This window comes from Epinephelus moara, chromosome 5 (assembly GCF_006386435.1).
Source record: "Epinephelus moara isolate mb chromosome 5, YSFRI_EMoa_1.0, whole genome shotgun sequence".
Classification (NCBI taxonomy): Eukaryota; Metazoa; Chordata; class Actinopteri; order Perciformes; family Serranidae; genus Epinephelus; species Epinephelus moara.
In genome coordinates, this window is record NC_065510.1 from 27,400,982 (window position 1) to 27,423,490 (window position 22,509).

At 42.2% G+C, this 22,509-nt stretch overlaps 2 protein-coding genes across 4 annotated transcripts in view; one reads left to right on the forward strand and one right to left on the reverse strand.

Moving 5' to 3' along the window:
- LOC126390788 (polycystin-1-like) overlaps positions 1-13,251 on the forward strand; it is a 40,725-nt gene extending 27,474 nt beyond the window's left edge. The window contains exons 2-8 of the mRNA XM_050045244.1: positions 82-190; positions 330-455; positions 1,327-1,498; positions 1,639-1,929; positions 5,200-5,334; positions 8,292-8,618; positions 9,733-13,251. Of these exons, the coding sequence (XP_049901201.1) occupies positions 82-190; positions 330-455; positions 1,327-1,498; positions 1,639-1,929; positions 5,200-5,334; positions 8,292-8,618; positions 9,733-10,788 (2,216 nt within the window). The 3' untranslated portion in view covers positions 10,789-13,251. The remainder of the gene's footprint in view (positions 1-81; positions 191-329; positions 456-1,326; positions 1,499-1,638; positions 1,930-5,199; positions 5,335-8,291; positions 8,619-9,732) is intronic.
- Positions 13,252-13,359: 108 nt separating this feature from the next.
- Positions 13,360-22,509, reverse strand: part of tsc2 (TSC complex subunit 2) — a 35,046-nt gene continuing 25,896 nt past the window's right edge. For 2 of the 3 annotated variants that reach the window (XM_050043379.1, XM_050043380.1), the window contains 11 exons: positions 20,727-20,969; positions 17,473-17,630; positions 16,687-17,297; positions 16,168-16,246; positions 15,998-16,084; positions 15,708-15,894; positions 15,100-15,239; positions 14,928-15,006; positions 14,749-14,840; positions 14,573-14,671; positions 13,360-14,471 (listed from right to left, as the gene is read on the reverse strand). In XM_050043379.1, the coding sequence (XP_049899336.1) occupies positions 14,304-14,471; positions 14,573-14,671; positions 14,749-14,840; positions 14,928-15,006; positions 15,100-15,239; positions 15,708-15,894; positions 15,998-16,084; positions 16,168-16,246; positions 16,687-17,297; positions 17,473-17,630; positions 20,727-20,969 (1,943 nt within the window). In that variant the 3' untranslated portion in view covers positions 13,360-14,303. Of the gene's footprint in view, positions 14,472-14,572; positions 14,672-14,748; positions 14,841-14,927; positions 15,007-15,099; positions 15,240-15,707; positions 15,895-15,997; positions 16,085-16,167; positions 16,247-16,686; positions 17,298-17,472; positions 17,631-19,896; positions 19,987-20,726; positions 20,970-22,509 lie in introns of all 3 variants that reach the window. The other variant, XM_050043381.1, reaches the window with a different exon arrangement.

Consider the following 22,509-nt stretch of genomic DNA (forward strand, 5'->3'; position numbering starts at 1 on the left):
GAATGTACTCTTCTAAGAATTGATTTAATACATAGAATTTAATCTGGCTTGATCTTGTTAGAACTTTACTTTTTCTTCTAGTTGCAGGTGGTTTCAGAGCAGGAGACAATGTATGGGGAGAGGGCACGGTTCCATCTCTGATCAAAGACGCTGAGAATTTCACTGCTTTCGGAGCTAGCGATACAAACTGGTAAGGAAACCAGTGAAAGCCTGGTTTTAACCAAGCAGGCTGTGAGTTAACTCAGATCAGCATCTATTTAACATCTGGTCTTCATTAATATGTTGTTGTTTTTTCTCTCCGCTGTGTCTCCTCCTACTCGTCTTTCCAGGGCGTGGCGTTTGGGCCAGATGAGTGTGTATAACAGTGGAGATGTGGTCCACCAGCTGAACAGAAGCCTGGAGGAGGCCTCTGCCTCGCTACAGCAGCTGCAGCAGCTGCACTGGCTCGACTACAGGTAGTGAAAGTGGAAAGACGAGTGGAAAAAACGGAGAAATGCAGAAATTTTAAATCCAAGTTGAAAGAAAAGAACAGAACAATAACATCCGAGTGCCCTGACACATATTAAATCCAAAAGCAAAGGCAATCAAACCAATTAAAACAGTTTTATGTGATATAATTTTTTATGTTTTTAAAGTTTGCTCACTGATCTCACTGGCCACACTGCTCCAAAGTCGAGGGGCCAGATGCAAGGGAGTAAAAATTGGGCTCGTGCACACAGTTTCACAATGATTGGAACCAAACAGAACCATGGGTACTCGTGGCTTTATAAATCTGCGAGTGGAGTTTGATTCTCCCTGAAGTGCAATTTGTCTTACAGCCCGCAGTCATTTAAAAGTTGCACATGAAAACATCAAACATTCAAATAAAACGTAGAAACATTGCAGTAAAGAATGTGCTGAGAATGTGCTCTGGCTTTCAGCAATTGTTCTGAGGATACTAACTAATGGCACAAACAAAACTGGATTCCTGTTAATACCACATTTGGTATCAGGTTGCAAATATTCAGAGGGGAGCAACTGAGAGTCAATAAGAAGGTCTCTGACGGCACACTAAACTGTGTCTGTTGAACAAAAACGAGTTTTTATATCTCATATCAAATCAAACTTAATGTGAAGGGAACACCCAGCTTGAATTAGATAAATAGCATATTAAATTTGATTCCAAACCAGAGAGGTAACCAAAACAGGAAGTGACTGTGAACTTTCTTGACTCCTGATCGTATCACAGTCCATTAAGTGTGTACTTGTTTGTGTGTGTGTGTGTGTGTGTGTGTGTGTGTGTGTGTGTGTGTGTGTGTGTGTGTGTGTGTGTGTGTGTGTTCACAGCACCCGAGCTGTGTTTGTGGAGTTCTCGCTCTACAACATCAACACAAACCTCCTGGCTGTCTTCTCCTTCCTGTTTGAGTTTCCAGTTTCTGAGCGTGCCCAGTCCAGCCTTGACCTCGTTGTCATTACTCTGTGGCCAATCACAGGCCTGGACCTGCAGCTGCTTCTCATGGTAACCCTTAGCAACCCTCTCTGACACTGTCACTGATGACAAAAACTACCTGCCGCCAAGCTTTACCTGAATTTTTACCCCTGTCCTTGGTTGTGTTACTTTGGCGACATGTTTCCAGTTTAATGTTTCCCATTTTCCAGATCGTCCTCCTCGCCCTGGTGTTGTATTTCCTGGTGCGGGGGATCTTGGGCTTCCTCAGAGAGGGATATGTGTACCTGCTGTCAACCTGGAGACTCCTGGGTATCTGCAAACTGGCTCTGGCAGCCTCAGTGTGTGGGCTGCACCTGAGCCGCTGCACCATGGCCACGCGGCAGTGGGCGTCGTACTTGAAGCACCCACGGGACGCCTTCACTGACTTCTACCCCCTGGCCAGACAGAGTCAGATGTACACAGCCATGTCTGCCTTGCTGTTGTTCATACTGGTGCTCAAGGTAAGAGGTTATTATTTTTGTAGTTTTGGCCATCAGCCTTATCAGTGATAATAACGGTGTACTTAGCAGGTCAAGGGTTCCCTGTGGAGTTTTTACCCCTCTGTGCTAGTGATAGCCATAGTCCGTCTGTCCATCCCATTCTTATGAACGCAATATTACAAGAATGCCTTAAGAGATTTTCTTTGAATTTGGCACAAACATCCACTTGTACTCAACAATGAACTGATAAGATCTGAGTGGTCAAAGGTCACAATGACCTTTCCGCCTCATTCTTATGAACGCAATATCTGAAGAACACCTCAAAGGAATTTCTTCAAATTTGGCACAAACATTCATTTTGAGTCAAAGGCAAACTGATTAGAATTTGATGGTCAAAGGTCAAGGTCACTGTGACCCTGTGTCTGTCTCATTCTTGTGAACACAATACCTCAAGAGGGCTTTGAGGGAATTTCCTCAAATTTGGCACTAACGTCCACTTGGACTCAAGAATGAACTGATTCAAATTTGGTGGTTAAAGGTCAAGATCACTGTGATGTCATGAAACATTGGCCATTGGTCACACAAATGTCTAATAGGATAAAATGATGAAGTGCTTACATTTTATATTCAGAATTTTAAAGGTGAACTTCACTGTGACATCATAAAGCTCAGGAACAGAATGGGAGACATTTGGTCAGCTTATGAATTAGTGACACTAATTCTGGGTGCACACTTCGAAACTGTGCTGATGGCATAGCTCTTCTGTGCCACCGAGGGGAAGACGTGTGTGAAGCATACATATATTCACTGACATGGCTGTAAACTGTAACTGTAGCTTGACTGGTGCAAAAAACGCGAGGTGGTAATTCTAGCCTTTTAAACTAACAAGAGTTATATTTGCATTTACTATTACTCACCAAAACAAACTGTGTATATCTTTAATATCTAACAAATATGATGAATGTATTTCCCTCCAAAAAGTGTTAAACCTGCATTGTTTACATCAATGTTTACTAGTCTTCTTCTTCCCTGCCTCTGTGGGGACATTGCTGCATATCTAGGCACATTACTGTCACCTGTATAGCAGCGGAATAGTGTGTTAACATTGGCGGGAATGGGTAACTCTTCAATTGCATGCACCTGTGCACAGATGTGTGTTTATGTGTCCTCACAAGACAAACCAAAAACTGCTTTATGGAGCAACTAAAGGTCAAACATTCTACAGGGAACCTGTAATTTCTGAGATCTGGGACATTGCTATCAAGACATTTGATGGGCAAATCACACACACATGAAAAGCCTGAGGTTTTTTGGAAGAGAGGACAATGGTGAATGGTAAAATAACTACCCAAATTGTCCATTATAAGCATCCATCACAGTTCCAATGATGAGTGTGATGATATTTTATATGTTCTGTGAAAGACCAAAATGATCATTGAACTAATCGGTTTAACACGTACTGTGTGTGTATCAGAGCCTGATATATTTGTGCCATAGTGCTTCAAAACTATTAAAAGCTATCGGTGAGCCACACTCTCACACTGGGTGACATGTTAATGAGTCAATCCCACATAAATCATCTGCTGCTATAAATATCACTAGCACCATGTGTGTATTAAGACATGGCTAAAAATAGTCCCGAACAAATTCACTGTTGGAGCCAAAATTATAATTTCTATATGAACTCTCATTTTGATGATGTGTGCATAAATACAGTGCATCATGGGAGGATGGAAATAGACTCACTGAAACTATTGGAATTGTTGTTGGAACGTGAAGTGTAGACCCCCCCCCCCTCAAAGGCAGGGTTCTTTGGCTTGTAGCTACACAGTTTTTTGATCAGTTAGTAACAGTAAATTTAAGTTGCTTTTTATGTCTTTTTATTTTTCTACTTTGATATAATACTTTATTCGTGGATAAAAATAAAAATCTAGTTCAATGGAGTCTGAATACGCAAGGAAGAGAAATACGACAAAAGAAAAAAATCAGTGGACTCTGAGTGATATAAGAGTGTGTTGACCCAGGCACATTCCAGAGGACAAGAAGGGAGCAAATATATTTAAAAGTTGCTCTTTTATTCGCTATTTTCTCATGTTTGAGCAACATTAAAAGACTAAAGACTACAGTGGCTAACTGTTATATTTATGTGTGAGATGCTTTTCTTGACGTACATCTTCAGTGAAAATACATGACCTCAGATCAGAGAGACACGAGAGTGGAGAAGTTTTAAAGTATTGAGAAACTGGTTTACACAGGGCAGGGGTTTTTTCTCATAGGATTTGGTGAACCTAAAACCTCCTTTCCACCACATTAGCTCTGGTTCTTGAACTGGTTTCGTTCAGGATTCTTGGAACCTTGGTGCTATCTAGCGAAACAGCCTGTTTTTCTACCACTTTTGAGTAGAACCATTGTAATCAAGGATGTGTCATCAGTGGAGGTCGTTGCACAATGCACAATGGAAGTAAACAGTAGTAGCTAAATCACAGATCGCATTGATCCCTTGCGTTTGTTCTGTTATTACAGATATTAGTTTTTACCCAACAACAAGCATGAAACAACTACTGAGACCACTGCACTCTTTTTTGTGATGATTTCTCATCCAAGTCATCACGGTTCACTTTTCAGCTCATGGAAAACCTGTTATTTTTTGGTTCCAGCTGAGAGCCAACCTTTCAGGTTTTGACCCAATTTATTTTTGGTTGAACTGCTCTGAACAGTTCGAAAATTAGGTGTGGGGAAACTAAACAGAACTGGTTTCATGTTGGTGGAAAAGGGTTATGAGAAAAAAAGTAGACTAATATCAGCCTTACGCTTAAAAAGACTGACTTCCTTTGTTTAATGTTATCCTATTGTAAATGCTGTAGTTGCGTCTGACATTGAAGCCAAGACTGCTCCCAATGTGTATAGATGGGGTAAAATGCAAGTATTTGGACGAAGCTATCAGCCAAATAAATGTATAAAGAGTACAATGTTATAACAATTATCATTATTGTATTATATTTAACATTGCTTACATTTTGTAGTTATATTGCATAGATTCTGTACTTTATAGCTGTTGAATATCTCTTATTTTATTCATGCCTTGTTTTATTCTTTGTAACTATGAGTGTAGTCTTTTGCAATTTCATTATACTTGCATAATAAAGTTCTTGAGTAACAGCTACAAGTGATGGCCCAACTCTAAAAAATAAAGCCCCAGTCGTAAAATAGCGGAAGTTTCATCTAATACCAAGAGAAAATGATGTTTCTTATATTATATTGTTTACTCTCTCTCTCTGTCTGATCATGCAGGCGTCCCACCAGTTGCGGTTTCTCAGAGAGTGGGCCGTTTTTGGCAGAGCTCTGCGGCGCTCGGTCTGGGAGTTGCTGGGAGTCGCCCTGGCTTTGCTGCTGTTGGTGTTGGCTTACTCACACACAGGACACCTGGTCAGACTTTTTCTCTTCCCTCTGTTCCTTCTGTTTCTTTCTCGTCGATCCCCCCCCCCANCTCACACACAGGACACCTGGTCAGACTTTTTCTCTTCCCTCTGTTCCTTCTGTTTCTTTCCACACACACACACACACACACAGACATAATGGAAACTTGTACATAACGCACAATGAACAAGTAAATGACCTTGTCCAAAAATCTATCCGCCCACTTGTTTGTTCACCTTTCATGCATAGTGGTGTTTGTTCGGAAAACGGATGATTGCCAACACTGTCTTTACAATGCTAGTACATAAACCTTTCACACTGGCACAGACTGCACAACACAGCTTCATCTGCTGTGTACTGTTAGAACAACTATTATCGTAGGCTTGCCGTCTGGTCCGTGTTGCAAAACAACTTTATTCAAAGAGGATAATAGGGCATTTATTCAATATTTCCCTGAGTCTGAAATCTATAATTCCAGAGGAAAAGCCTCAGCTGTGTGTATAATAACAATAGCCATGTTTCCATCAGCCTGTTTAGATGCGCATCTAGAAGTATCACATTGGAAAATTATGATGGAAACGCCAACATTCGAATTAAAATCCCCTGATTTGCACAAACTAAAATACGCTCGCTTCAGCCAGGTTTTGGTTGATTCGAAAAAATGTTGATTCGCAAAATGGGGGATGGAAACAGTTATGTTCTAATTAAGTCTGACGTAGCGCACCTCTGTCCATGGTGATATCCACACTCCGGGTCGGGAAGGCGGTAATGCATTTACAAGCTGGTTGCCAACCGCCAGAAAATGTGCTTTGTTATGTGCTTTTGTCTGTGGTTATGTACTTGCTCTGAGCTTACGTGCTTTCTATATATGTTTATGTGCCTTTCTATGGACATGCCATCAATTTGCTTTTATCCGTGCTTATGTGCTTTTGTACTTCTGAACGTTATTTTAATGCCTGTTCATATATATATGTATATATCATCAACCTGCCAGGGACTGCAGATGAAAATTAGCCTGTATGGCTAAATCTGGCACATTTACGTGACTTAAGTGATCATGTTAATTAATATGCACTGTCCCTTCTTAAATAAAATAAACATAAACATAAAACGTAGAAGAAGAAGAATGCGAGACTTGTTTTGTTTCCTGTTCTGCGGAAAACTCACACGAGTTCGTAGTTTTCACCAAAGTCCGTACATTTAATGGAAACACACAGGATTCGTATTTCTTTTAATGAGCATTTCCCAATGATTCAAATCACTTTTGGATGGAAACATAGCTAGTGTTACCAAACAGCTTGGTTTTTTTTTTTTTCACTTTTATTTAACCTTTTATATAACCAGCATGGTTTATATTTGAGACAGCTCTGCCAAAATGTATGTATAATTATCTTGCATGTTTATGAAACTTAACTTTTAAAGGATTCAGGTAAACACGTTCACCTGAATCCTTTAAAAGACAAACAAGTACAGCAGCTTCACACTGTAGCACAATCTTTAGGCCAAAATTTTGGTGTCATGCAATTGTTCCAACAGCACAAAATTCCAAAGTTTCATTTGTCTGAAAATGTCCCATTGGACTAAAAGCCCATTTCTCTGACAGTCTATTATCAAAAAAACACAAGCGCATGTTGCTCCGAAGTCCCATTTCTCCGATACTACACACTACGTGCATTTAGTTTCAGTGTTTGAGCCACCAATTCCGGCAGATTTCATCGACCCGTCCCTGCTTTCCAGTGACTTCTGTGCCACCAAATGTGGGTGTTTTAAGCCAAAGCATGATCTTTACTTACCGTAACCAAGTGGTTTTTGCGCTTTAACCCAATCACACATTCACCACAGCATTGTTGATAAATGTAACATATCCATGGTTTACAAAAAATGTACAATGCAAACATTTTTTCTTGCAATTGGGTTGTCTAACTACAGGGAGTGTGTAATTTCACAGCAACAGATGTTTGTTTTGGGATAACAGACTGTAAGAAACAAGCTTTTTCGGGCCGTCAGAACAATGTGCAGTCCCCAAAATTTCACCTTGATGTGTAACCAAATTTTTGCATGACGCTGTTGACATCTTCCAAATGTAAGGTAAAATAATTGTAACGTTACGTTAAATACCTGCAAAACTAATGACATTCCCATCAGCCTCAGCTGTACCTTGTGTTTAGTGCTAATTAACAAATGTTAGCATGCTAACGTGCTAAACTAAGGTAGTAAACATGTGTTGTAGATGCTAAGCATCAGCATATTAACAATTTCCTTGTCACGGTAGCATGTTGATATTAGCATTTAGCTCAGAGCAACCTCAAATCCTTCACACTGGAGCCTGAATATCTATTTTCATTGTCACAATTTATATCTTTCCTTTCAATCTAATGGTCTCAGATAAGCCAGTGAACATGTTGTGGAACATTCTTCCATTGAATAACTAATTTTAAAACATTTTGAAGTTACTCTGGATATTAAAAACCCAGAATTGAGAAAGTATGCCTGTGCTACGCTGTGTTTTGGCTTTAATATGATGAACAAACAAAGCTGTATTTGTAATTTGTAAACTATGCCCACATTAGACCTGGTCACAGGGTTAAGTGTGTTCTAGCATTTGTGTCATCTTGCCAGAAATACCACAGTGTTTTGTTTACTTGGTTGGACCAAGTGTCTGTGGCTCAGCTCCAACTGGTCTGAAATTCCTCACATAACTCTGGTGTCTCTCTCCACCAGCTACCAGTGAAATTTCTTCTGGTTTAAATTTGTTTTTTTTTAACAGACAGTGAAGTGCATGTTTAAACTCTTGGCTGTATATCTGAGTTATCAATGTATTTGTTCACAAGTTGAGTTTTTGATCATCACAGAGAAGCAGACTTTTGCTGCTGCTTAACCTGAAAATAATGTGCCCTGTCCAGACTAAGACATGTTGGCTTTTCTTTCCATTTTGTGATTTTCTCCCTGTGTCTCCTCCACTCCAGCTCTTCCACTCTGTATTTGACGGCTACAGCAGCGTGAGCTCTGCCTGTCTGTCTTTGTTGGGCGCTGGCGGACGTGGTCTGCTATCATGGCGTCCTAGCTGGACTATAACCGGCCCCTCTAGCTCCGTCTTCGCACTGGTGTTCCATGCGAGTTTTGCCATACTTCGGCTGGTGTTGCTATGGCTGGTCACCTCTGTGTTACTGAGGAACTACCGGCGCGCACGAGCAGAGCTGTACCGTCCAGCTGTGGACCTCCAAGACTACGAGATGGTTGAGCTGTTTCTCAGACGTCTCAAAATGTGGATGGGACTCAGCAGGGCCAAGGAGGTACACTTCCTGTTTGCTTTCTACAGCTGTTAGTCTGACCTATTTTTAGAAAGCCTTTAGAGATTTTATAGGGACAAATATGAAAAAATAAATGGTTGCAGACACTGTATCTCTAGTACTTTTTAGAAAGATATACATCAATCCCAGTGTACTTTCACTCAAGCTCTGTACTCAAGTACAAATTTGAGGTACTTCAAGTACTTCCATTTCACGTCACTTCAGTCTTCTACTCCTACTGCTTTTACTTAAAGGGACAGTTCACCCCAAAATAAAAATACATATTTTTCCTCTTACCTGTAGTGCTGGAGATATTGGCCAAAGAGATGTCTGCCTTCTAATGAATATCACATAACTAGATGGCACTCAGCTTCTGTTTAAAACGCAATACATCTGAAAAACTCAACACCAATGTCTCTTTTTTAGAAATCATGACCCAGTTACTCAAGTTAATCCACAGGCTTTGTTTGGGCAGTTTTATGTAGGAACTATTTTCTTTCCACCAAGCCATGCCCACCAAAAGAAGTGTGCATCTACTTATGGACAAGACGAGATGCAAATATTAATGGCGTCCCCCTCGGCTGAGCTGTAACGTCTAGCTCAGTGGTGCTAGGTGAGCTAGCAGTAGATGCACACTTCCTTCTGTTCGTTGATAGGGTTGGGGAATGTGGTTCAGTAGAAAGAAAATAGTTCCTACGTGAAACTGCTCACAACAAGATCTGTGGATTATCTTGAGTAACCGGGTCATGACTTCTGGAAAGAGACATTGCTGTTGAGTTTTTCAAATGAATTTTTTGGCACTTTGAGCACCACAAGCTGAGTGTTATCTAGTTTCATTATATTTGAGAGAAGGCAGACATCTCTACGGCCGATATCTCCAACACTCTGCAACTCACACCAAAACAATCTAGAATGATAAATAGCACTACAGGTAAGAGGAAAAGTATGTATTTTTGATTTGGTATGAACTTTCCCCTTAACTTAGGTTTTGGCTTAGCTTTTACTGCCAGTTTTTTTCAATGTGGTATTAGAACTTCAACTTAAGTAAAGAATCTGAAGACTTCCACCAATGATTCATCCTCACACCTCGACCTTTGCTCTTTCATCCTCTGTTTAGTTTCGTCATAAGGTTCGTTTCGAGGGCATGGAGCTGCCACCATCCCGTTCATCCTCCACCAGTGACTGTAAGTCCCTGTGCTTGCCACCGCTGGACGGTCCTGATTCCCCTCCCACCCCAGACAGCATTGATGCGGGCTCCGAGGCCTCGTGGCGCCCAGCCTCCTCCAGCCCCTGCAGCCTGACAGAAGCCCCGGGGATCGGCCTGGGACTTGGGTTGGGCCTGGGTTTGGGGCTCGGTCCAGGGGTGGTAATGGGAAGCACCAGCTGGAGGGAGAGAGCAGAGACTGAAGCCTCTCTGAGACGGCTCCTCCCCACCCTGGACGCCCTGCTGCAACAGCTTGACCGCGTCACCATGGCAACAGAGGATCTGTACCACATTGAGTGTCGTCTGGAGCGGACGCAGAGGAAAAGGAGGAGTAGAGGGAGGGACAGAGGTAGTGGTGGTGGTCAGGGAGGGAGGAGTGAGGCTGGACAGAGAGGGAAGGGTGAGGACAAGGACTCTGCTGGATGGAGAGAACGAAAGAGTGGCAAAGAAAAACACAAAGGGAGCAAAAAGGGGAAAAAGACGGATAAAAATGAACTTCTAAAGGACTGTGGAAACACTGCTGCTAACCCCAAAAAGACTCCAGCAGCTACACCTGTCCCTTTTCTAAAGCCCAGACCAGCCTCTGCCACCATACACACACCCGCCCCTCAATCATCAGCCAAACCTTCAGTCAGCACACCGCTACCTACACCAGTCACAGATAAATCTGCTTCTGACACCTCAGCAAACGCTCCCCCATCCCATGTCCCGCAGCCCAAAACACCCCCTGCACCTCCATGCACCCCTGCGCCCACCCCTTCCTTGCCATCCACCCCTGCCTCTACCCCTAGTAGCCGGGACTGGGACCCCCCGACAGAGAGAGACACTCTCCCCTCCTCCAGCCTGTTCAACCACCCAGCTCACACTACCACCATTCCCACACGCAAGCGGAAACGCAAACCCCCGCCCCTCAAAAACAAGGTGCACCCCAACCTAGACAGGCATGGCCCAGGACACCCTAAATCCTGAGGAGTCTGGATAGACGGACAAACACAAGTGAAAGGTGGAGCAAAGGAAGAGTAAATGTTGGGTTAAGGACGAGAGGAGGACGGGGGCAGCAGGTTTTGTCCCCGGGTGACCCTCTCTAAACCCAAGGGAAGGAGAGAAGGGATGGGAAAGTTGTAGGACAGGAAGGAAACAAGAAGAATCACAAGGAGACAAATTGTTTAGGGTAGTGACAGCAGGTTTGTAAGCAGTGACCTGTCCTAATCCCACTTCAGTTCAGAAACATGGTGCGGGTCACCACATGCTAACTGAGCTGGTTTAGTCAGCCGACTAAAGGTCCACAATGAAACCAAGAAACACTCCTTTTCCTTATTTCCCCCGGACTAAAACTGACCCGGCGTAACCCTGGAGGTCACGTGGGGTCACTGACAGGAGCACATGAGCGTGCTCACCTGAGGATTTAACCAACTGAAAGCAGACAATGCAATCAGTCCTTTTGTGTATCTCAGAAAACTGTGTTGATTTCTCAGTTATGTTGTCTGTCTACATATTTTTTTATATATATATATATATATATATATATATATATATATATACATATTGTATATTTTGGTCACCATGGGTATTTGTGGCCTGTTTAAAAACAGTCATGTTTTATGAACCCAAATTTGCATGCAGGCACACACAGATATACGCACATGCAGGTACACACATGCATAGAAATAACACTGTAGGCTCGGACGCGCTAATTGTAAAGTGCCGTACACTTCAGCCCACTGAGGTACAAGAGGAAACAAAATGAAACACACACACACACACACACACACACACACTCAAGGTTGCTGGGATCCCAGCAGCCATTTCTTCAGGGTGCAGATATAACTGTCCTCTACATACTGGAGATGTGCGGAGAAATGGATCAAAAGATACAAAGATAAAAGGGAAGCCACGAGTAGCGACAAGAAGGAGGTGTAGCAAGTGGTGGTAACACAGAACAAAGTAGCGCAGGAGTGTTATTGAGAGGTGGGAGAGAAGAAGAAAAGAAGGTGATGCTCAGTGGAGACATTTGGTTGTAGATAAAAGTTGAGGAAGTTGCCTTCACTTACACAGTACTGAACATTTACACAAGTTCACCCATCATAAAGCTATACTGACTCCCAGTCTGATTATCTTTTCAACATGTGTTCAATATGGTTGTGATTTAAAAGCACTTTTGTTCTGATGTAAATTGTTTTGTTTTTTTTGATGAGTTGTGATGTAAAATAAGCTTGGTGTCCAAACCAATAGAGAAAGCTTCACTCATACTGTATCTAAACTATAAACGTTGCCAAAGCTTATGTATGCATTGTGAGTTGTACCATGCCAAGTAATTCATTCATTCATTTGTACTTAGCACTTTATTTCCTAATGGAGCTGATATCCAACGCCATATTTAACGCTCATGTGTCGAGTTTTCATTTCATATCTTTAACACATTATAGAAACATCCTAGTAAGTATTATCAAGGTGTCGAAGCCACAGCTAGCAGTTGTATGTGTACTTTTGTCTGCCCTAGTTTTGATAACTTTCCTTTTTTAAAATGTCTTATTTTGATAAACATACGTACTTCCTGTGTCCAGTGGGCAGATCTCAGGGAACCCACCCTTTTACCCCCCGAACCTGGAGAGAGAGCCAGGAAAACCAAAACTGGGGGTAAAATAGGTGTTTTCAGTAATCTAAGGAAATGATATATGGAAATGATATATTTTGTGGTTAAATCATGCCAGCCTGTTTTAGACTTCATCTTCCTTCTTCTGTCAGCCAAAAACTGTTTTCATGGGTTTTTAAAAGGATATGAAAAATGGTAGACGGGCATACCACTGTGCCTCCTTCAGTTAGACCCCACCGTTACACAGCATTAAATGTTAACACCCCATTTGGTTTTAAATCTCACCTTTTCCTGCCCATAAAGTCGCATTAATATCTCACGGTTCAGGCTCTTTCAAAAAGGACAGAAAAAGACCCTGCTTCATCTGCGTGTGTGCATTTCTGTATATATTGGTGCTTCGTGATGTAAATAATTTTGCTTTTCATGATCAGTATAGTTTATGTGCTACAGTGGCATATGCATTAGGTCAAGCACTGGTGTTGCAAACCCCAAAGTTTTACATTTCTCCAATCTTAACTGAAGCACTACAGCCAAAGCTATCCATGTATTTAATGTAAATCTTTGCTCACAATATGCCAACCACAAACTGCAGGAAGCTCAGCCATCGACGCCTCCGCTGGCCGTCCTATTCCTGCTATGTGTAGTGTGTAACAAGATAGTGCCAAAGCCCACCTTCTTGTCTTGTCTCTTTATGTTGTACGATGCATTTTGTTTTAAAATGGTGTTACACGTCTTTGAAAACATCTGTCTGTGCTCTTCTTTGTATCTCATATCTGTAATTTTGCAGCTGTAGCACTTCTCCTGCTTTTGCACTTGACAAAGTCGAATAAAGAGTTTGACAGCTGAACTGTGCGTGATTAAATGGTTTTGGTTAAAGTTACCCTCTGGCCCTTTGCTACAGGTTTGTGGTCTGCACTCGAGCGATCACAAAATCCAAATCTCAAACCTTTTTCATGTTCACTTCTTTATTCCACACACATATTTACTCACAAACACACCCTGCTCTCTCAAACGTAGTGTTCTGTACAACTTTACTCATCTCGTGTTGCACATCAGAAACATATTGATTAGACCTAAAAAGTGCAAAGCGTTAGCATTTCAAAATGTTCGAAAAATATGCAGAAATTCCTGTCTTCACATATCAATACTTCATCACAAAATAAGCCTTTATGATACCATGAAGCTCATGAGTTTCCCCCAATACAAAGTCCCGATTGGTTTGAATCAAAATCAGTGCGTCGTCCTGAATTCTTCAACTCATACCCCTTTTCCACCAACATTAAGCCGGTTCCCCAAACCTACTTTTGCACCATTCAGAGCATTTCCCCCAAAAATACATTGGTTCGGAACCAGAAAATAGCAGGTTTCCTTGCTCTCAAGTGCGAACTGAGACATCAGTGTGTGTCATATTCTACAGGTTGGAAAGAGAAGATGGAGAAGGCAACAATGGAGACATCAAATGAGAGATCATCAGACAAAAAGAGCGTGCGGTCGTCTCATTAATTGTTGGCTCATGCTTGTTTTTTAGATAAAAACAAATATCTGTAATAACAGAACAATAGTTTGCAGGTACTCGATGCAAATTAGCAATTTTGCTACTACTGATTACTTCCATTGTGCATTGTGCCGACACCCTCCGTTGATTATACATCCTTGATTATAATGGTTCTGTGCAAAACTGTTGGAAACACGCTGGTTTGCTAGATAGCACCAAGGTTCCAAGAATCCTGAAGGGAACCACTTCAAGAACCAGAGCTCATGTGGGGGACAAGGGGTAACAGAGAAGTGAAAGTAAACTCGTCTCTGCTTTGAGGCAAGTGTGTGCATGTCTGTAGTTTGTGTGTGTGTGTGTGTGTGTGTGTGTGTGTGTGTGTGTGTGTGTGTAATGTAATCAAACAAAATCCGTAAAATCATCAACTGTGGATACAAGTCTCTTTCTCTGCCCGCTGGTTTCGGGGTTTGGTGGTGGAGTGCTCTGCTGTAATGCCTTGTTTGGCTGAGCATGTCCCTGGGTCAGAGAGATGCCAGGAGTCGAACGTGACTGGATGTCCTCCTGGGCCTGAGCCAGAGCAGAAAGAAAGCAAGATGGATGAAATGTATAATGCCATTAATTTGACAGTGATGAAGGTTATTCTCTTCGTTGTTTGTGTGTTTTCTTACCCTTGTCCTTATTCTCTTTATATGCCTTAATCTAGCCAGCCACTTAGAGGCATAAGCATCGGACGGGTTGGCTCTGTACTGATGGACTAAAGACGCCATCTGCGGGGGGACGAAGAGGAGTGAGTGTGTGTAGATGTGACTGGGAGTGAGAGGGGGAGATTAGGGTAAAGACTTACATTAGCATGCAGAGCCATCTGTCTGACTAACAGTGGAAGGTTCCGATCTGAAACGATTTTGGCCACTGTGGTGTCAACTAATCCCTCCAGGTCTGAAAGAGAGAACAAGAGGAGGAATAAAAGAAAAACAGAACACAGTGTCAAAGGACACACCAGAGGAAACACAGTGATCAGCTTACCTTTGCGGCACTGGAGGGTGACAAGGTTACATTCATAATCCAGTGGTTTTATAATGACTTCTACGAAGTTAAACTGACCCTAACAGGAGCGGGAAAAGGACAAGAGATTGGTGTCAAAGTACAAAATATATACTATACACTTTTAGACGTGTGCATATGTGTGTCCATGTACCTTTATGGTGCCAAGTTTGTACTCCTCTCCAGAGTCATTGTACACCACCATGACAAAATCGTTGCCAATGTGACGCTTTTTGTTGCAGCAGCCCTTGTCGCTCTCCTTGTTTGGCATCAGTGTGGCTATGTGGAAGATAGCTGCAGAGACAGGACTGCATTAATAACTAGGAAGGCACTCAGAGAGCAACGACCTCCACCAAGGCCAATAGTCCAGTCTTTTACGATATGCAAATCTGCAAGAGCATTCGCTATATATGTCTGGATACATTTCCCAAACTATCTGAATTATGTCAAAATATGGTTGTGCTTAGCTGAGGCCTCATCATCGCAGCTGTGCATTTATTAAAAATAATTTGTTTATCCACCCTGTGATTCGGATTTACAATGAATTCAAAATTGAATGGTTCAAGTTCACATCAAGTTCATGAGAGTCGGGCCAGTAGTTTTTCCATAATCCTGCTGACAAACAACTAACAAACAAACCAACCAAACCAAAAACATAACCACCTTTGCAGAGGTAACACGCAGACTAGCTGTGTAAAAACAAAGACTTATTAAATCACCATAAATGTGATTCCTTTCCCTGTCTCACACACACACACTCACCCTGCATGATGTCGTCATGCCAGCAGTAGGTGAACTCTCCGTCGTCTCCGTACTGGTCGAGCCCTCCAAGGAAGATCTGGTCGGGGTCACAGTCTTTCAGATGGATTAGTTTGCCCAGGCCTGTTAGAAAGGCGGCGTAGCGGTTTGAACCGTACTCGTTTGACAGAATGGCGACCTCATTGTTGACCTGAAGAGAGAGGAGAGGATGAAGGTGTGAAGTCACAGACAACAGACGGTATCTCCCAGTAATATTAAATTAAAACAGTCAATCAATGACATTGTGTTCTCACCTGACCAGCTCCAACAAACACCACTCCGATCTTATGGGTGTCATAAGGAGGCATCTGGTCCAGGACCTTCACAGCACGATCAATCACCTACCACAGAGATTAAACATTGTAAACGATGTGTAAAAACACACTTAAAGCAGATTCCAGGTCAGTCAGAGAGGTCAACTAACCTGAGTTTTGGGGAGCAACAGCGGCTTGTTGGCTTCGTTCCCGAAGAAAGGAGAGTGGTACAGCTGGAGGAAGACAAAGCTAGAGGAGACATGAAGTCGACAGAGAAAAATAAGTGTTGGGCTCAGGCGCAGGAATTTTAAAAAAGCACAGAATAGATGTGTGATTCATAGGCATTGAATCCATGAATGGACATGGTGTTAACATACAAATAAAGAAATGTATTAAAATCTGAACAATAATACAGCTTAGTTAAGACTATGTTCTATTCCATATTTTAGGAAATAGTTTATCATCTCTTCATTTTTTAAGTGCTTTTCATTTTCAAAGATTCATTTCAACCCTGCAATTCTGATTTTTCATCATCTCAAACAGGGTTTTAGAACATGATTATTGGCAGGCTGCCTCTTCACATCAGAGCAGAGATTAGCTTACTGAGTTTTGTTAATAAATTGCATCACTTAATTGCCATAAACAGACGACAGCTGCTGCAGTAGTTTTTTGTGCAAGCGTTGAAGTACCTGGGGCTCAGTCCAGAGATCTTCTCTGTGTTGCTGGGTCCGGGTCGACTATGGTACGAGTCCCTGTCTGTCCTCCTCTCCCTCCTGGAGGAAGGGGCTGATACTGAGATGGTGTGACCCCGCGGTCTGTGGCCTCCACTTGGGGAGATGGGTCCAGGTTGCGCCGCTGCTGCTGGAAACTCCAACCTCATCCTTGCTCCTCCACTTTGAGATGACACTACACCTGGGGCTTCAGGCCCTTGACTCTGACCTCCCAGTCCATTAACGTCCCCTCCTGTGAGTCCCTCCACCTTCTCTTTCTCAAAATGAGGCTGCTGGGGCTGAGGCTTGCCATCTAAGGAAGGTGCTTTGGGCCACAATGTGTCTCCTGGCGCAGTCTCAGACTCCATAGCAGCCTTGGAGAAGGCTTCTGGTAAGGTTTGGAGCTCCGGAGAGGAGCTGGACTTGTTGAGTCCATGACCCTGGGACTGAGTGTGGGTCTGGAAGGGAAGCTCAGGCCCCTGACTGCCTGGGGTGGAGGGTCCCGCAGTGGGCTGATCGATAGGAATCGCTCCCTCACTCACTTCCTCCAGCGTTGACTTTTCATCATCTTGACTGGAGGTTGAGGAGGACTGGAGGAGAAACATTAGAGGAGTGTATCAGCTGATGGCTAAACAACAGGTGGTTAGTTTATCATGCTGTACAACATATAGTATTTTGATTACTCTTGATACGATCAAGTCAGTGGAAGATGCATGCCCTGTTTTGTGTGCAAAATTTTAAAAAAAATGTGCACCAACTTCTTACCCTGCTGAGCGTTCCAGGCGGCGGGGTCTTGGTGAACTTGTCTGCAGACATGAAGATGGGATCAGAGGTAATTGGCTCAAACTCTTCACTCTCTAGCCAATCAGATGGCGTGTGTGCTGTAGTGACCCCTGACCCCTCCTCGAGCACCACCACAGAGTCTACAGCAGGACAGGGCAACAACCATGTGGGTTATAGGTGGATACACACTCAAGACAAACTGTTGTAACCCCCCCAAACACATACACACTCACACATGGTGTTGTCCAACATTAGTGACAAAATCAGAGAGATATAAAGCCATACGCAGGTGTAAGACTCCAACAACAAACAATGATTTCTGTCAGTAGTAATTTTGACACCTCACACACATTCTCTCTAAAAATCAAGATTCTAGACGAGTACACAATGACTGAAATTAATCATGGTAACAAACAGAATCAGATGTTTCCACATTGATCAAACAATCTCAAGTACATTCAGGCAAACACACACGTGTGCACATGGACATTCAGATCTTGACCTACAGTAAATCCAATCTACAAACACTGAGATCAGAGACAAAGACAGATCAGTGCAGCAGGCAGCATCTATCCATCACTGGTTCATCTACTTGATTTTTCCATCGAGATACATGCATCTGCTCGGTTGGTTTGTTGGTTAACTCGGCCCAAAACGCAATGCAGTTACTGCAACAGCAGCCCAGACCAGGCCCCTCCAGTCCTGTATCTCCCAACGAACAGTACCCCTACACTCAAAGAAGGAGCAGCCAACGTGATCAGGTCTCTTTCACACGTGACTGTTGGACCTTAAAATTGCTGCTCTGACAAATGTCTTCGTCACCCTACTGGTCTATCAGTAAGGCAAAAAGAGCACATTAGTTCAATAAGGTCTGGGCTCTTCTGTTGACAACATCTGAGGGTCAGGGGTTAAAGGGTCAACCTGGGAGTATATTTCAGAGATAGAGAGTTAGAGAAAAATTATTATGATGAAAAAAACAAATCATAGAAGGAGTCAAAAAATAAATCATGAGCCATCTTAAGGTGTCATTGGACTGATTAGTCCGAGCGCAGGCACGGTTTCAGCATCTCTTGTGGAGGACCCTCCCTCCCTCCCTCCCCATGTTAATAGAAGACTGATGATGGGTAAAGCAGATATTCTGAATTCCTTCACTTGCACAATCTTCATGATTTCTTTATCATATAGCAGCAGCTTTTTTGCACAAATAAGTTATCAGTGACAGGTGTGCAGGAAAAGAGAGTTGCAAACTGGATAAAGAAACTCCTACACATCATATCTCACTTGCAATTAAAGGGGAACTACGCCCACTGTCAAAGTGTATATATGTTATTCCTATGGTCTAAAATAGTCCAAAATTATTAACAAACATGAACAACTCTCTGCCAAATCCAAAACTAGAGTGCTAAACTCAAATTTCTGATGTCACAGGGTATAAAGTCTGAAGCTGCTCCACAGACAATGAGTAGCTTGTTTGCAATCATGTGACTATTATGACACCTGAAATTCAGATGGAGGACAGGAAGATCTTTATACTGCATGAATTGGGTATAGAGGACAGTAATGCTGGGTCATGGTTAAAAACAAAGAGAAGTTGTCACAGCAAGTTGTTGCATCCAACTCGAGGCATGCTTAACAACATGCTTCAACATTAACCTTTGAAATTAGCTGACTCTGCTCCTCCATAATGAAGATCGAGGCAATAAAATATTTGGGTATGAGAAAGAAAAAAAAACATTGTGTGGGTCCATAAAATCAGGCTCCCATTTATTGTCTATGGAGCAGCTCCAGATTTCATACTTAATGACATCACAAGTTTGAGATTCACCTCTGGTTTCTGGCTACAATAAAAAACGAGTAGTTTGTGTTCACAAATATTGATTGAGCTTTCCTAAACCATGGAAACAACATATTGGAATTCTTAATTTAGCTGGTGTTTCCGTTTAAAGGAATAGATGGACACTTTAGGAAGTACACACAATATTTGCTTTCTTGCCACTCTCAAGTCTGTTCGGCATAGCACAGCATTTCGGCCAAGAAAACGCCCGGCACATAAGCTTCATACTGAAAAAACAGATATGAAACAGCTACCTTTTCATTTAACTTTTGTCAAATAAGAGAATAAGCATATTACCCAAAATGTCAAACCATTCCTTATATTATATATTCCTAATATCGCTGTCTTTGGATCTCCTACAGTTGATAGCAAGTAAGAGATAATGTATGACTTTCTCTTGCAACATCTTTAACTTACAGTAGAGAGGATATAATGAAAGTCATATGATGATCAAATGTCACTTTCAGTTTGTGCTGGCAGACCACTCTATTGTGCAAGTGAGAAGAAATACACTACACCAGGATTTTCTGGAGGGGGATGGGGGGTGGGGGCACACATGTGGTGGACGGTACCTGCCCAGGAAATGCTCCTGTGCAACCTGCCAGGGGCTGGAGGGCCTAGGGGGGCAGAGCCCAAACCCAGAGACCAGAGAGAGCCGCCAACTGCAGGCGGCACGCCAGAGGACAGGTTGGTGGCACATGACGCCACATAACACACCACAGCCATTCGCAAACCAGCATGGAGGGTGAGGATGAAAAAACATTAAAACTAATGAGAACATGGGGAGAAAAATCTCAAAGGCAGTGAGAAAAGAAGAAATAATTAAAGTAACTGAACAAAAAAGATGAATTGATGAGGTAAAGAGAAAAGGTAAGGATGAATAATTGGAGGCAGGCGAGCCCCACAGGAAGAGAGAACGTGAACAGAAGCACAGGACACTGGGAAGCACTGAAAAGGAGGCTTCTGCAAAAAAAAGACATTTGACTGATGAACACAAGGCATGTCAATGCAGTGATCTTTGACGATCAACGACCTGAGCAAATCGAAGCTGGCCAACTGATCGCCTTCAGGTTCACATAAAGTATTCACAGGCAATTTCTGACTTAGCTCAATCCATTAAATAGGACCACAGACAGGCAGTCAGGCGGGCAGGAGGGATGCTTTCATGCGTAAAATTACATTTTTTAGGTCATTTCGAGTTTCTGTTCTGTAGCTAAATATTCTGGCTGTACTGTTGTTGTGTTTATTTTACTTACAACACAGTAACATTTTTGTGATCGTAAAATGCTGGGACAAGTAACCTGCACTGATCAATTAAAACCACGAACACACAGCAACAAGATGAAAATATAACACAAAGATTCTGATCTTTTCAGCTTTCTCTTCTCAGACTGTTACCCACCAGTATTAGAGCGCTGAATCAGGTTTGCCTTTCCTCCAACACTGCTGTGTGTTTGGGTTAGCGGCTCAGAGACAGGAGCAGGAGCAGCAGTGCTGGCGGGAGCACTGGCTGTCTGGGTAGGAGGCTCCTTTACTCCCTCCATGGCCATAAGGACAGTGGAGAGTTCCTGCAGCGGCATGTTGCCAAGCTCCGAAGAGAAGGGACTGGGTGGGTTCTCCAGACACATGAGCCAGCTCGTGTTACCTGTGATGACAGACAGACAGACACATGCATCAGACCTCAGACCCACTGTTTGACAAAGACCACACATGGTTTTGATTATTTTGTTATACTACAAATAAAACTTGTGTACTTCACAACAAGCTGAAGGTTTAGCACATAAAAGTACGTCAGATGTTTTTAGATAATTGTCCTTCAGGCACCCACTCGCATTACCGTGATAACAATATGAAAAACAACTTGCAAACACACAAAATGTGCTGTGGTGACGATACCACAGTGAACGTAGTAGTTGCCTTTGTATTTTTGCCTCTTTTTTTGGGGTCACTATCTTCATGTGACTTCAACTGCAAGCGAGACACACTTCCCTTGCTGGTGTCTTTAAGCAATCCACCACACGGGACTCAGTTGAAAAACTTAATATCAAGGTACAGAATGAAAGAATAGAGGAGGTCAATGACGTCAAGGTTATCATCATCTACAATCAGACACCTTACATCTTTATACAATCAGACACTGAAAATAATGGACAAAAAGCCTGTCCAGTGGCATCACTGTCGCATATTAGAGCGATACGATCTTTTCAGCTTTGACAGCTTTATTAACTTTTTCAAGTGTATCAACAGTTTAGCTCCAGAGCCTCTTTCCAGCTTTATACAAAGACAAGACAGTAATAGAGCAACAAGGAGCAGCATGAATGGCAACTGTAAAATACCATATCGTAAATCTAAATTTGGACAATCAGCTTTTTCCATAAAGGGCTGTCAGCACATTAGCAACTGAGATCAAACTGATTACAGATTTAACATCCTTCATAACAAAGGTCAAATGCTGGTTGGAAGCAAAACAGAGCTGTAGCCTCTCTTAGCTGAACGTGCTCAAACCTTTAAGAACTATTAGTGAAGTGTTGTGTTGTATGTGTACTTTTGTACTGTGGTGTGTGTGTATAGTTCATTGTAGTAGATGTATTGTGGGATATGTTGTGATGTTTGTACTGTGGTATGTGTATTGTAGTGTGTGTATTGTGGTTTATGTAATTTATTGTGCCTTCTATGTGTATTGTGTATTGTGGTTGTATGATGTTTTAAACTGTATATTTTTAATAACATTTTAGGTCTACATGTAAAAGCCCAACTAGGGACAAGAGTTGAAAATTAGCAGTAGCTATAAACTCTCTGTGCAACACATCGGTCCCATACTCTGTATTGGAACTATGTTAAATTGCATCGTCCCTGTGAAATAAAATGAAAAAAACAAAACAAAACAAAACAAAACAAAAACATATCCACCATTTGTGACACCTTTGCTGAAAAATGCTGCATTCACTATAAGATTAGTCCTTTTACTTACTTTAAAATGCAGCAAGTACAAAAACAATATTTTGCACTCCCAAATTTATCAGGATGCCCTTGTATTTAAAAAAAATCTAAAAGCGGACCAAAAAGAAAGCAGACTACATGTTCACTGTTATGCATAAATAACCTTGTGCAGGTTTCAAGTTACTGCAAGTTCATTCTCACAATGTCGAGCAACAAAACCAAGGACGGCCTGAAAATCAATATAA